Here is an 11,739-nt window from a genome sequence, read left to right on the forward strand (position 1 = left end):
TGATTTTTGTTGAATAGGTGTATTAAGTAGGGATTTATTTGTCCGAGTCGGAAAGATATACTGAATCAGTCTTAGTTAACGAGTTAACTACGATTTTCGCACTCCTCAAATCCGTTTTTGCTCTCCCTCTAACAAAAATCGCCTTTGTTTTGTTCCCGATTGGCAGTTTATGTTCTACTTTTAGAGTGGCTCGACTTAAAGTACTTTAATCCCTTGGAGTGTAAACTCACCTAATTGGGCCGACCGACCGGAGGGCCCGAGGGAAGGGAGTCTGTCATTTTGTTTGTAAATTGAAACCTCACATAAATTTGCAATTTCATAAAAAGATTTTGGTAGTGTGCACTTGATAATGCCAAAATATCCCTCCCTTTTAGTCCAATTATTATAACTCCTTATGTATCCTATTCTTTAGGGGTATAATTGGCAACCAAACTTTAATATAACATATCTAAAAATCCGTGTCTTAGAATTTTACAAATTTTATCTCGTCGGAAAGGTTATAAAAAAATCTACGCAATGAATACAAACAACAATATTAAATTTAGAGTTTTTACGAAAAATTCGGAGATATTTATCATTTTAGGCACAATTTTAGAAAATTATATGCATATCCATTAGGCAAACCACCACAAAGGATACATAATACTTTATGTAGTCATATTTTGGTTTATGCATCTAACTAATTTTTCATTGCAACTAATAAAACGATGTACTCCCTCCGTTTCAGCAAAATAGATACTTTCACCTTTTCAATTTCCCTCTGTTGCTGGAAAAGTGACTACTTTATCAATTTGGCCTATTATTAGGCAAAATGAAACTATAAAAATATGATTTTTCCTGGGTAGTATATGCCTACCGGTGGAAATTATTAGTTGCTTCGTTTTTTTCGGTCGGCCCTTCCCACCGTAGCAGCGGTGTTCTAGTAGACTAGACATTACAAAATAGATTGCACATGATCACCAAAAAATAATTTACAGTGTTATCCATAATGAAAGGAAACAGTCAAATTGCGGCTGAGGTTCCAAAACCCAATCTGAACTGAATGCAACAGACATGGGAAGGCTAGATAAAGATCAAGAGTGCAAACTAGAGAAACTAGGAATTTAAATGCAGTGTTTTAGTTGAGTGAACTCACAGAGTGGCAGAAAAAATTTCGCTGCGACGTTCTTGACTTGCTTCATCCACAAATTGTCTCTGTGATTCCAAGTTATTCTCAAGGTACCATTCTAAATACCTTTCTTGCTGTTAACAATTAAAAAAAAAATTGGCAAAACTATTTCCATAATGCAGATTGCAGACTGGCATTTTCCTATGCTTTTTAATTGTACTGAGTTCATTGAAAGAAAAAACTAAATCTGGTAAGACTATCTAAAAGAGACTCAAAGAGAAGCATTAAAGGCCTGTCAACAACAGTTTGCTCTGATTCAGAATGGAAGAATACGATTTTAATAAGAAAAGCACATCCGCAAGATGAACCAGAGGGACACAATAGTTTTTCTTTGCAACCATATCTTTATTGAGAATTTTCCTTTGCATGCAAGTCATAATAATCATCATTTACAGAACCGTGCTCAGAAATATTTCACGGAATCAAAAAAAGATAATCATAATTTTCTGCTGGAGATCATCAATGCAATCTTACGCAATAGGGAAGAAGCAGAACTGTCATCTGCTGGTGTCTTATGTTGGGATGACAACTCCTGATAATTATGGAGGCTCCCAGTAAAATCTGTAAAGAGGCCATCGACTTTTATTTTGTTTATCCAGTAATCATACTCTGCATATGGGTCTTGATGGAAGTCGAAGTGTAAGAACTGATTCTCGTTACGGTAAGTGTAAGGGTGCACCTGAAAACAAATCAGGTACAAACAGATTATGATAAACTTCACAAAAGGTTCATTTCTTCGGTCAAAATTTGAGCAACAGAAGTGTAACTAATCCTGGAAAGAGAAATTTTAAGGGATTTCATCTACTTTTTAAGATATCAATCCTTTACAATTCTTTCGTTACTGATTCAACCTCTATATTTATATTCGTATACACCAAAATTAAGAGAAATTAACCCTGAGAACATGTAGCGGTGGTCACTCAACATGAGAATAAATAACGGTCACATCAGTGAGACGATAGGAGCGTTATAACTGATATGGATGCTGCAAAAACAAATAGTGACGCAGAAGGTTTACAAACCTGCAGGTCATGGGAATGTGCTTTGGCGACAAGATCTGTTGGTGTTAGTAGATAATTGTTGTCAACTGGTACAATTGTATCTTTCCAGGGTCCAATCCCTACCACATACTTTTTTATGAAATCCAAGTAACTATCCGAAGTAATCTCCTCATAAGACTGCACATATCATTGGTCATTCCTTTTAGTTAGGAATTAAGAACAAAATTAATATCGACAAGGGAACACAAATAATCAATTCAGACGCAGTAACTATTAAAAGAAAGAGCATAATAGCTGAGCACTGAATATACCGAAACGTGGTTATATCGCTAAAGTGAAAAACTTCTAAAACTCCATAAATTGAAAGTTTTTATCATTCTTTGGAGAAATCATTTTGGAATTATTAACAACATTTGTAGTTATAGAATCACCCAAGTTTTCAGGCATTCTATTTGAAATTTCCTTTAGTAAATTGCATATATTTTCTTCTCAGTAAAAACATCCAAGGGAAAATGTTTCTTGCAGAATGAGGACCCTCCAAAAAAGTTTGTAAAAACAACTTCGGAAAAAGCAATAAAAGAAGGATAACCTGGTTTGTGTCTTGGGTACGGATAGTCACATCATCAATTAGGAAGATTTTCGGCAAATCTGTCATGTTCGCAATGTATGTGAGAGAAGTTGGAGCGAATGACTGGATAAAAGCAGGCTGCTTCATCCACTCTTCTGACAAATACGAGCCTGAGTACCCGTACTTCTTAAGCGTGTTCACAAACTTGTCCTCAAACTTTTTCCCGTCTGCCCATTTAACCTGTTGAAGAACAGCGTTAGTGCATACATTAAACATGCGTAAATGAAGCTGAAATGTAGCACATACAACCAAACATCGCCAGTTAACATATCAGAATAGGATAGACATCAGAAATATTTGATGACTCCATTTCACATTACACGATTGTGGCTTAGGATTCTTTTGAGAGTAGTTAGTATTCTAGCTCCCAATGGGGAATATGATAAACTTCATGTAAAAATAAGAATCCTCCGATAACCACATACACCAACGTGATTGTCACCGACCTTGCTCACATATGGCAAGAAGGTGAACTTATATCAGTTTCCGTCCATTCTGGGCATGTTTATATTCATATTCCTTCAGAAGGGTGTAAAAAGTTACATGGAAATACTCACATGCTTGTTGATGAAAACTGGATCTTTAATCTCGGGATAGATTCCAACAACTCTGGGTGCATCCAGCGCAATTGAAATGAACTCTTCGAAAGTAATAATTGAAAATTTCCCTGCAGTATATCGCAGAACTTGTTCATAGAATGAAAGTGGCAATTAACAAGAACTATGAATGTTTTCCTGATGAGAACTTACCGTTATATTGCTGATCCCGGAACTCGTACCTTTGCTTCACCCGTAGTGACTTCAATTCCTTCAGTGTGAAGTCAACTGTTCACAAAATAGACAATACTCATTTGATAGATCCTTGTTGAGTTGAGAAATTGCTAGACCAATACCACTAGAGCTAGTTATTTTCTCTTATGATGTGGTACATATATTTATAACTTACAAAACTAAGAAACTCCGATAATAAGCAAAACCACACGATACAAAAGTGACTATGAATGGAACATAGCTAAAAAGATCCTGCTTACCGGTGAAAAACCCAGTCATATTCGCATATTCAACTTCATAAGTTCGTTTACGGTCGGCAAACTCTTTATTATCAGCAATATCAGTCGTGGCATCAAGCGTGACGTCATGAAAGCAAATGAGATGACCATCTTTAGACGAAAGAATATCAGTTTCTATGAAATCTGCACCTTCTTCAATAGCTCTCTACAAGAAAATAAAAACAGACGAATACTCAATCAATTCAATAAAGTAAAGGCCAGTGCATGATTGGACAACATAATTAAGCAATCAAATGAAATCGATGTTATGTTATTTACCATATATGCAGCAGCAGTTTCTTCAGGGATTTCACCATTTGAACCTCGGTGTGCAATATTAAAAGGTCTAAATGTTTGCAATGGCTGTTTATTTTTGTTATCGAATTTGCTTGGAAGTGGATAAAATGGCCTTCCAATACATTCTCCAATAAGTAGGGATAGTAATAGAAATTGCACAACCCCTGCAGATGATGATATCATATACAATCATTATGGATGGATAATGGATTTCTATCTGGTAACTAATTGGATTGGTCTAAAGCACACAAAAGTAAAGTAGATTAAATTATACTATTAATCACCTAAAAATGAAATTAAAAGAAGATTAAGTACAGTTCCAGCACTAAAATCTGAACTAATAATAAGAAACTATGAACCCTAAAAAAAAAAAAGGATCAAGAGTTGTTTACTTACAGATTGGGAGAGTCATTCTTGAGTTCCTCCTTGTTTCAGAGAACTGAACTCTTTGATTCCAAATTTCTCTCTCAAAACCTTCAACAATTATAAAATAAATATAATGATTTATAAATAAGTATAAAAGGCATAAAAATGTTTGTATTATTGGGAACCTAAAAATGAAATTTAAAATAGGAAATGCTGTTATCTCCTCCTTCCTTCTGTTAAGTTTTGGGGGATAAAATGGAAGATACTCATGGAGATTCTGTTTGGTTTGTTAAGCCAGCCGTAACGACCAATGAGGAAAACGTTCCAAATTTGTCAAATCAAATAGAGTAAAGGCAAGATAAGTGGATTCGAATAATTCTACCAACGGAAAGTCAAACGTGTCGAGAAGATATAGTGCCTACCAAGCTGGACTCTGGAGTCTTGGCAGCTATGGGACAATGATTCAGCGGATGATGCGTATGGGTACCAGGAGAAGAAGTCAAAAGCAGAAAATATATATTTTTTTACTTTACTTTTAAAAGTCGTTCTGAAATACACTCAAAACTAATTTTTTGTTTTTTATTGTTAGAAGTTAAATTATCACTGTTGGATGTGTATCCAAACACGTTATATTGTTTTTGTTCCGGCTTGGAGAAGTAGAAGTTATTTTGTTTTCGGTTGCCCAACATGTTCCCGAAGCAATTTCCTCTTACTTTTTCTTGTTTTTTATGATACTACTTTTCTTTTATATATATCATGTAACATTTCATTTCATGGCAAACTAGAAGTTACATGGACGTTTACCAGATAATCAAGAGCATCATAAAACAAGAAAAATAAAATACAAACACAAATACAAATAAAGATGCAATGACGAATAAATCACGAAGAGAAAGAGCGAACTGCAATACTAACCAATTTTTGTAGAATAGAGAAGTTATTTGCTTCTCTTGGGGGGAGGAAGGATGATAAAAACCAAATAAAATCCAATTTAAGATAATTGTCTTCTTCAACAAGAGATGCTTCTAAAATAGAGAAGTTATTTGCTCTAACTGTTGTCTGAGACGAACCTGGATGTCCTAAATCTCTTAGATTAAAGGTGAAATAGAAGCGTCTCCGAGTTGAATCATTGATGTTCTGAATAATTCGAAATAACAAACCACGTACCAACCAAAATACCTAGAAATAATCACCTTGAAAACAATGATAAAACCACCACAAATGTGAAGATAAAATCGCACAAAGACGAAGATATAATCGCTCCAAAAGTGAAGAAAAATGCCAAGCAACATCAAAACTGTAAATAAAATTAAATTCCTACACTAAAAACTAATAAAAAATAAAATAAAATAAATTATTTGCTTAGATCTAATCCAAAACGAGCTAAGATCTGAGCAAAGGGATGGAGGCTGGTTGAATAGTATTTAGGATTTTTTACTTATTTTTCTAAGAGAGAAGAGGAAGAAAGATATCATTCTTCTTGACACTTGTTCTGAATAATAAAGTATCTTTAGTATCAAGGTTCTAAAGATAACTTCATCGTTAAGAACTAGCATTAAAAGAAGAAATATATGCTTCTAAACCGAATAGGAGCCAACGAGGGAGCCACTAAGAGCAATTTTTATGCTAATGGACAAATAAAAGCAATATTCGTCAAGCCACATGGATGGTAAATTCGACTTCCTGCTATTGTAAAAGGTAAAGCGTCCCAATTTCCTCTCTCCTCTCCCTCTCTTCTTCCTTTCCGAAAAAATCCTAGAAAACAACCTTCTCCAATGGCGACACACCCCATTAGAGAGTAAATTTTAGGACAGTTTGGGGGCGAAAGTTAGATCAAGCGATAGGGGTTATGGATCTGAGAAATCTAATGTGAAATACTATTATTTTGATGGCATATTTAGTATCTTCCTTTTTCTGTGATTTGTTTCTTTCATGTGTTCTTAATCTATTTGTATCTTAATGTTTAACTTGATTACAACATGTTTTATAGTCTTCTGGTATCTTTTTATTGTTGTCTCTTCTTTCTGTCTCTCTCTTGAATCAATCTATTAGGGTCTTCTTTTACCTGTTTGTTGTGGATTGCTTTTTAAGTTGGGTGATGAAATTCTCTTCCGATCTAATTTCTTTTCTTCTCTTTTCCTCTTTCCTTTTGAATCTGGCTTCTTTTATTTATCTTCTCTTCCTTTCTTTTCCTTTGCTTCTAGTTGGTGAAATTTGGGATCTGGAATCTGGAATCTGAAAAGTTGTCTTCAAAATTGAGTCTTTTAAAATTTGGGTTTCTTAACAGGGGATTTTGTCCAAAAAGGAAAATGAAAATATTTGATCTGTTTATGCTTCTCAATGTTTCTTTCTCTCTGATTTTTGTCCTAAGTCTTTGGCTTGATAGGTGCCCCTCCTTGTTGCGATTCTAGCCTATTGTTGTTGTTAAGCTATGTGGTTCAATTCTGATACTAAATATTTCTCTTAAATCCTTGCTCTTGTTTTGATTCTCTAAAGGTTATCTTTATCTTCTTCTGGTTCTTTATAGTGGAGCTCTATCTTCTTAACCCTTAGTATGTTATTTGGTTGTGTATTATACTTAAGATTTATCTACTCGTTTAGTGAGTTCTGAATAACTTCTTGATTGTTTTAGTTCCTCTTTTTTTCTGTGTTTGTTGTATGTACTAATACCGTTTGAATCTCTTTCTTTTCTTCTTATCTCTGTTTCTCTCTTCTCCTTCTTTTTTCTGGTATTGAATTGGCTCTCTTTATGGGAATTGATTATATGTTCTCCCTCCTTTATGTCTTTCTTTGTCTGCACTTATGCAACCTTATTTCTTTTATGTCTCTGTTTTCTTATTGAGGGTTAGATCTTATTATGTTTGTTGTTTTTGCTTGATGATACTATAGTCTGTTGTGCATGATAAATAATGGTTAGAATGAAGAACCTAACCTTAGATTCCAACCCTAACTCCAATGATATGACTAATCCCCCAGGTAAGTCCATCCAAAATACCCTTGACATCTTACATTTCAGTTTTGTTTCCAACATTCTAGTTTTCTTGAGTTTCTTCTAATCTTTTTGGGGCCAAGTTAAGGAATCAAGCGTCTGGACAGAATCACAAGTTGGTTTGGCTATTCAGGGGCCTTTTTCTTATACCCTTTATTTGGTTTCTTTTCTTTCAATTGTTAATTTCTTTCATTTTGCATACGATGCATGTCATTCAGGTTCACTAGTATTCAGGTTCACTAGTCTCTGCAATCTTGTAGTATATGTTAAATGCCTTAGCTTTTGTAAACCACTAAGTTTTTTGTCTCTAGTTTTTCTCTTTTGTGTTATTTGCCCTTACACTCTCTCTGCTTAAAGTTACTTATAATTTCTATCACATGTATTAGTTAAGACCGGACAGTAGACTAAGCCTTTAATTTGCACTCTTCTTGTACAGTTTTATCTATCTTTTAGTTATAGATTTATTTAGGTTAATTTTCTTGTTGGTGTTATTCTTATTTATTAGTTATTTGTATTTAACATGTATTGTGTCTGTGTAATGTTAGTATGTAATTTAACCTACTTTTGTGCTTCTTCTTGGAATAGGAAATTGAAGACTCCTATGAAACAACATGATTTTGAAATCAATACTGGCTATGATCTATCTGTTTGTATTTTTTCGAAAATGCAACTTTCACCATTTAAATCTTCGATTGCGTCAAAGACTAAACCGTCGTCCTCAATCATAAGGAAGAGAACTCTTTCCTGTATAGGCTGTCGTGACACTTTTATCAGACTTGTTCATGGTAGAAGCGCTCAGCAATCCATCTTGTTAGTTTTATCGCAAGCTAAAACTCTCATTCTTCACAATTTGTTTGTGAATCAACACATAATGCCAATATTCGAAGACTACTCATTGGGTACCGATGTAGAACGAATGCTTCCTAGTTTAATGAAGAATTATAAATGTTTGTGTTATTTTTGCTATTTTAGTTCTAGGATCTTCTTTAGGACCTATCGCGTTGTTCTCTTTTCCTTCGTCAAGGTTTTATCCCTTTGGTTATGAGTTTTCCTTGTGAAGGTTTTTAACGAGGCAACAAATGCGTGGTCAACACCTTCTGGTGTCTTTATATTTTATTTATTTCTGTTTGTTATTTATTTTTCATGTAATATCTATAAGCTCATTGTTGTAACCACGGCTGCTAACTCCTTAAGTTAGTCTTTTCAATGTAATACCAATTCACAAAAAAAAAGTACCGCATTGCAGTCCCATGGCATGGTAATACAAAAATATAGTTTTATAGACATATTTAATAGATTATATGAAAAACAAAAGTAGATTATATGATTTAAACAATACCCATTTTTAAAATGACGAGGGTACCAATTACACCATAATCTTTTTGATATCCACCTATTCAAGGAACACCTTGTGTGATCTAATATAAACATGATTTTTCAAGAAAATCACAACCGCAAGATGTACACTTGGTATATGGCGTAAGTTAGATATCGAACCAATCTATGGGATCAATCCAAGCACTACAAGAAAATCGGCCATCAGCGACATATGCCAACGTCGCCAAAACAAGGTGTTTCGTCGCTAAGTGTTTTTGGCGACCAAAATTTGTTGTCGCAAAAATCGTCGGCAATAGTAGGTCGCAGAATGTATACAGCGACATTTGATTTATTTTCGTCTGCAAATATCTTTCAGCGACAAAACCAAATCCTGTGGCCGAAAGGTTCTGTTTCCTTGACATTATACAATTTGGTCGCAAAATTTTTTTTATTAGCGACAACATGTTTCTCTCGCTTAATTATTTGTGACGACAAGTATTTTTGGTCGGAAAATCTGTTCTTTTAGCGACTAATTCTTGATGTAGCTAAACCATACATTTAGGCTTTCTTTGTTGGCGTACAATGTTGAGGCATTTTTGTGAACCGGAAAAATGATAATTTACACACAGAAGGAAAATAAAAAATGCTGATGATCGGTTTTTATTAATGACTCACTAATCGATTACATCAAGTTCTGCATCTTAGAAAAATATTGAGATTAAAAAACACCATAAGTCTTTGAAATTACAAACAGATATATATAACCAAGGCATAATCAACTACATCACTATCTTTTAAACTCAAGAGTCACCAAGTCAACTTAATTTTCCTAGCATGATGTAGATAACTTATCACAAAGGTGCAGGAGATGGAGGGAAAAGTATGACAGGTCCATTGCAAGCATGTCAGAACCCATATTGGCGGTGGCAAGAAGTATACAAAATGGATTCGTTTTCTTATACGATAACATTATAGCTTCAATCTCAAGTAACAAAAATTAAATGTACAAGAAGTCACCTTCATGCCACCCATTGCAGAGCCAATCACAACGCCACAATTATCTTGATCTAACTCAATCAGGACATCTTATTTCACCACAACATCTGCAAAGGATATTTTGCCTGCAATAAGAATGTAAAACACCAAATGTTGTGCCTAGCCACATCTGAAACGAATAAAAAAAATTAGTGCAAAAAGCATAATGAGGTGATATGTAGGAGATGGAGAAGTTCTAGCCCTACAAATGCATCTTAGAAGACATATCACCTTACGAGTCGTAGCCGTCGTTGACCACGAGCTAGTCATGTAAAAACACGATGTCACAGCTGTTGCAGGTACAAGCAATAGCCATGGTACTTGTTCAAATGCAGCAACTTCCAACGGTTTGGTATACAATAACACCAATGTGGCAGTAGAAAATCTTGGTAGTGCTACCTACGCATTCCTCATGAAAGGCATCCCCTTCGCGCACTCCTCAGAGTATCCTCAAGCTTTGACTTATCTGACTTGTCAACCCAAATCCCACGACTTGACATACAATAGATTTGATCACTTCTCAGCTGAAGGAACAAATGTTAAAAGACACATTAAATTCAATAACCAAACAAATATAACTTGAATCAAAACATAAACTAAACAACAAACGCTCGATGATTTTCACAGCTTCAAAAAAAATATACAACCAATGCCACAGGAATTGTAGGAAAACGTAAAACATGGAAACAAAATTTTACCAATCCAACAAAAACAAAATGGAGCAAAAATGTTGGGTTTATAGCATGAGCCGAGCTATCTAGAAATAAACTATCAAACATGACGAGCTTCATACAGTGCAAAGAGAACAGAACTCCATGAGTCGGAAGGAACTAGTTTAACTAAATACAATAGTTTAAAAGGAAAATCAAGTATTCAAAACAACAAAAAACACCCATTTATTCTTTAGTCTATTGCGTGGTGGAATTTGGTCAAATCTGCGTACAAAGAAACATTCCACGACCTGGTATAACTTAAATAAGAATCCAAAAAAGGGAGGCAATATGTATATTTAAGGTGAAGCACATATTAAATTCATATAACAGTTCACAACAAGGTTGAAGACACAACACTAAAACAAGATTAATTAATTTAATTTCCATCCGTACTAGCCTACTATGCTTATAGCTAGCTGTTGAAACATGGTATGCATATGTAGCGTAGAAATCATGTGACTGTATTCATAGAATTTATCACATTAGAATCTTGTCAAAGTGAATCTTTGCATAATGATAAACTAAATTCAATGGTGAAAGTATGGCTCAAATAAATTCATACAAGACGCTGACATACTTAACAAACATATGAAATTATAATCAGGAGAGCATTTCAACCTTAATCAAGGAATGACAACTAGAAAGGCTACATGTTTATCTGACTCTTATTATCCGACCACTAGTATATGGAATAAAAGAGAGGGGCATTACTTTATCCATTCGTATGATCTGATTATCCATCAACCTAATTGACACTGTAAAGAAATAAAAACCAGTAACTGTTAAAGGTTCAAACTACGAAATACATGTGACTTAAACAAAATTCAGAAATTGATTTTACCTTGGTAAGATTCTCACATTACTTAAATCTTCGATTCAGAACAATTGAAAAAACCGCTCATATACGATGTCATTCGCAGCAGATTGAAAAGGCTTCAGAATAACAATCACCCTTTTCAACATTTATATGATTCTTCTTTTTCTTCATGGATCCATCTCATACTCCTATTCTCTAGACCAAAAAAAATAATCTAATTCACTACTACCCATGAAACTAATTTGAATGAATTAGACATTAAACATAGTATCATGATTGAAAAGAATTAACACCTCACTTCATATCATGAATTAAAGATTACACACAAGTTAGGAAGAAATCCCCAATTTTGTTCAAAAC

General features: G+C 34.3%; 1 protein-coding gene across 1 annotated transcript; it reads right to left on the reverse strand.

Moving 5' to 3' along the window:
- Window positions 1-1,482: 1,482 nt before the first annotated feature.
- Window positions 1,483-4,776, reverse strand: LOC113280881 (glycerophosphodiester phosphodiesterase GDPD6-like). Its single transcript, XM_026529469.1, has 8 exons — window positions 4,539-4,776; window positions 4,125-4,306; window positions 3,828-4,011; window positions 3,547-3,621; window positions 3,355-3,464; window positions 2,759-2,977; window positions 2,191-2,346; window positions 1,483-1,847 (listed from the first exon to the last, which is right to left on the reverse strand). The coding sequence occupies exons 1-8, from the start codon at window positions 4,552-4,554 to the stop codon at window positions 1,605-1,607; spliced, it is 1,185 nt and encodes a 394-aa protein (XP_026385254.1). The 5' UTR covers window positions 4,555-4,776; the 3' UTR covers window positions 1,483-1,604.
- Window positions 4,777-11,739: the final 6,963 nt, after the last annotated feature.

The sequence above is a fragment of the Papaver somniferum genome, chromosome 5 (assembly GCF_003573695.1).
Source record: "Papaver somniferum cultivar HN1 chromosome 5, ASM357369v1, whole genome shotgun sequence".
Taxonomy (NCBI): Eukaryota; Viridiplantae; Streptophyta; class Magnoliopsida; order Ranunculales; family Papaveraceae; genus Papaver; species Papaver somniferum.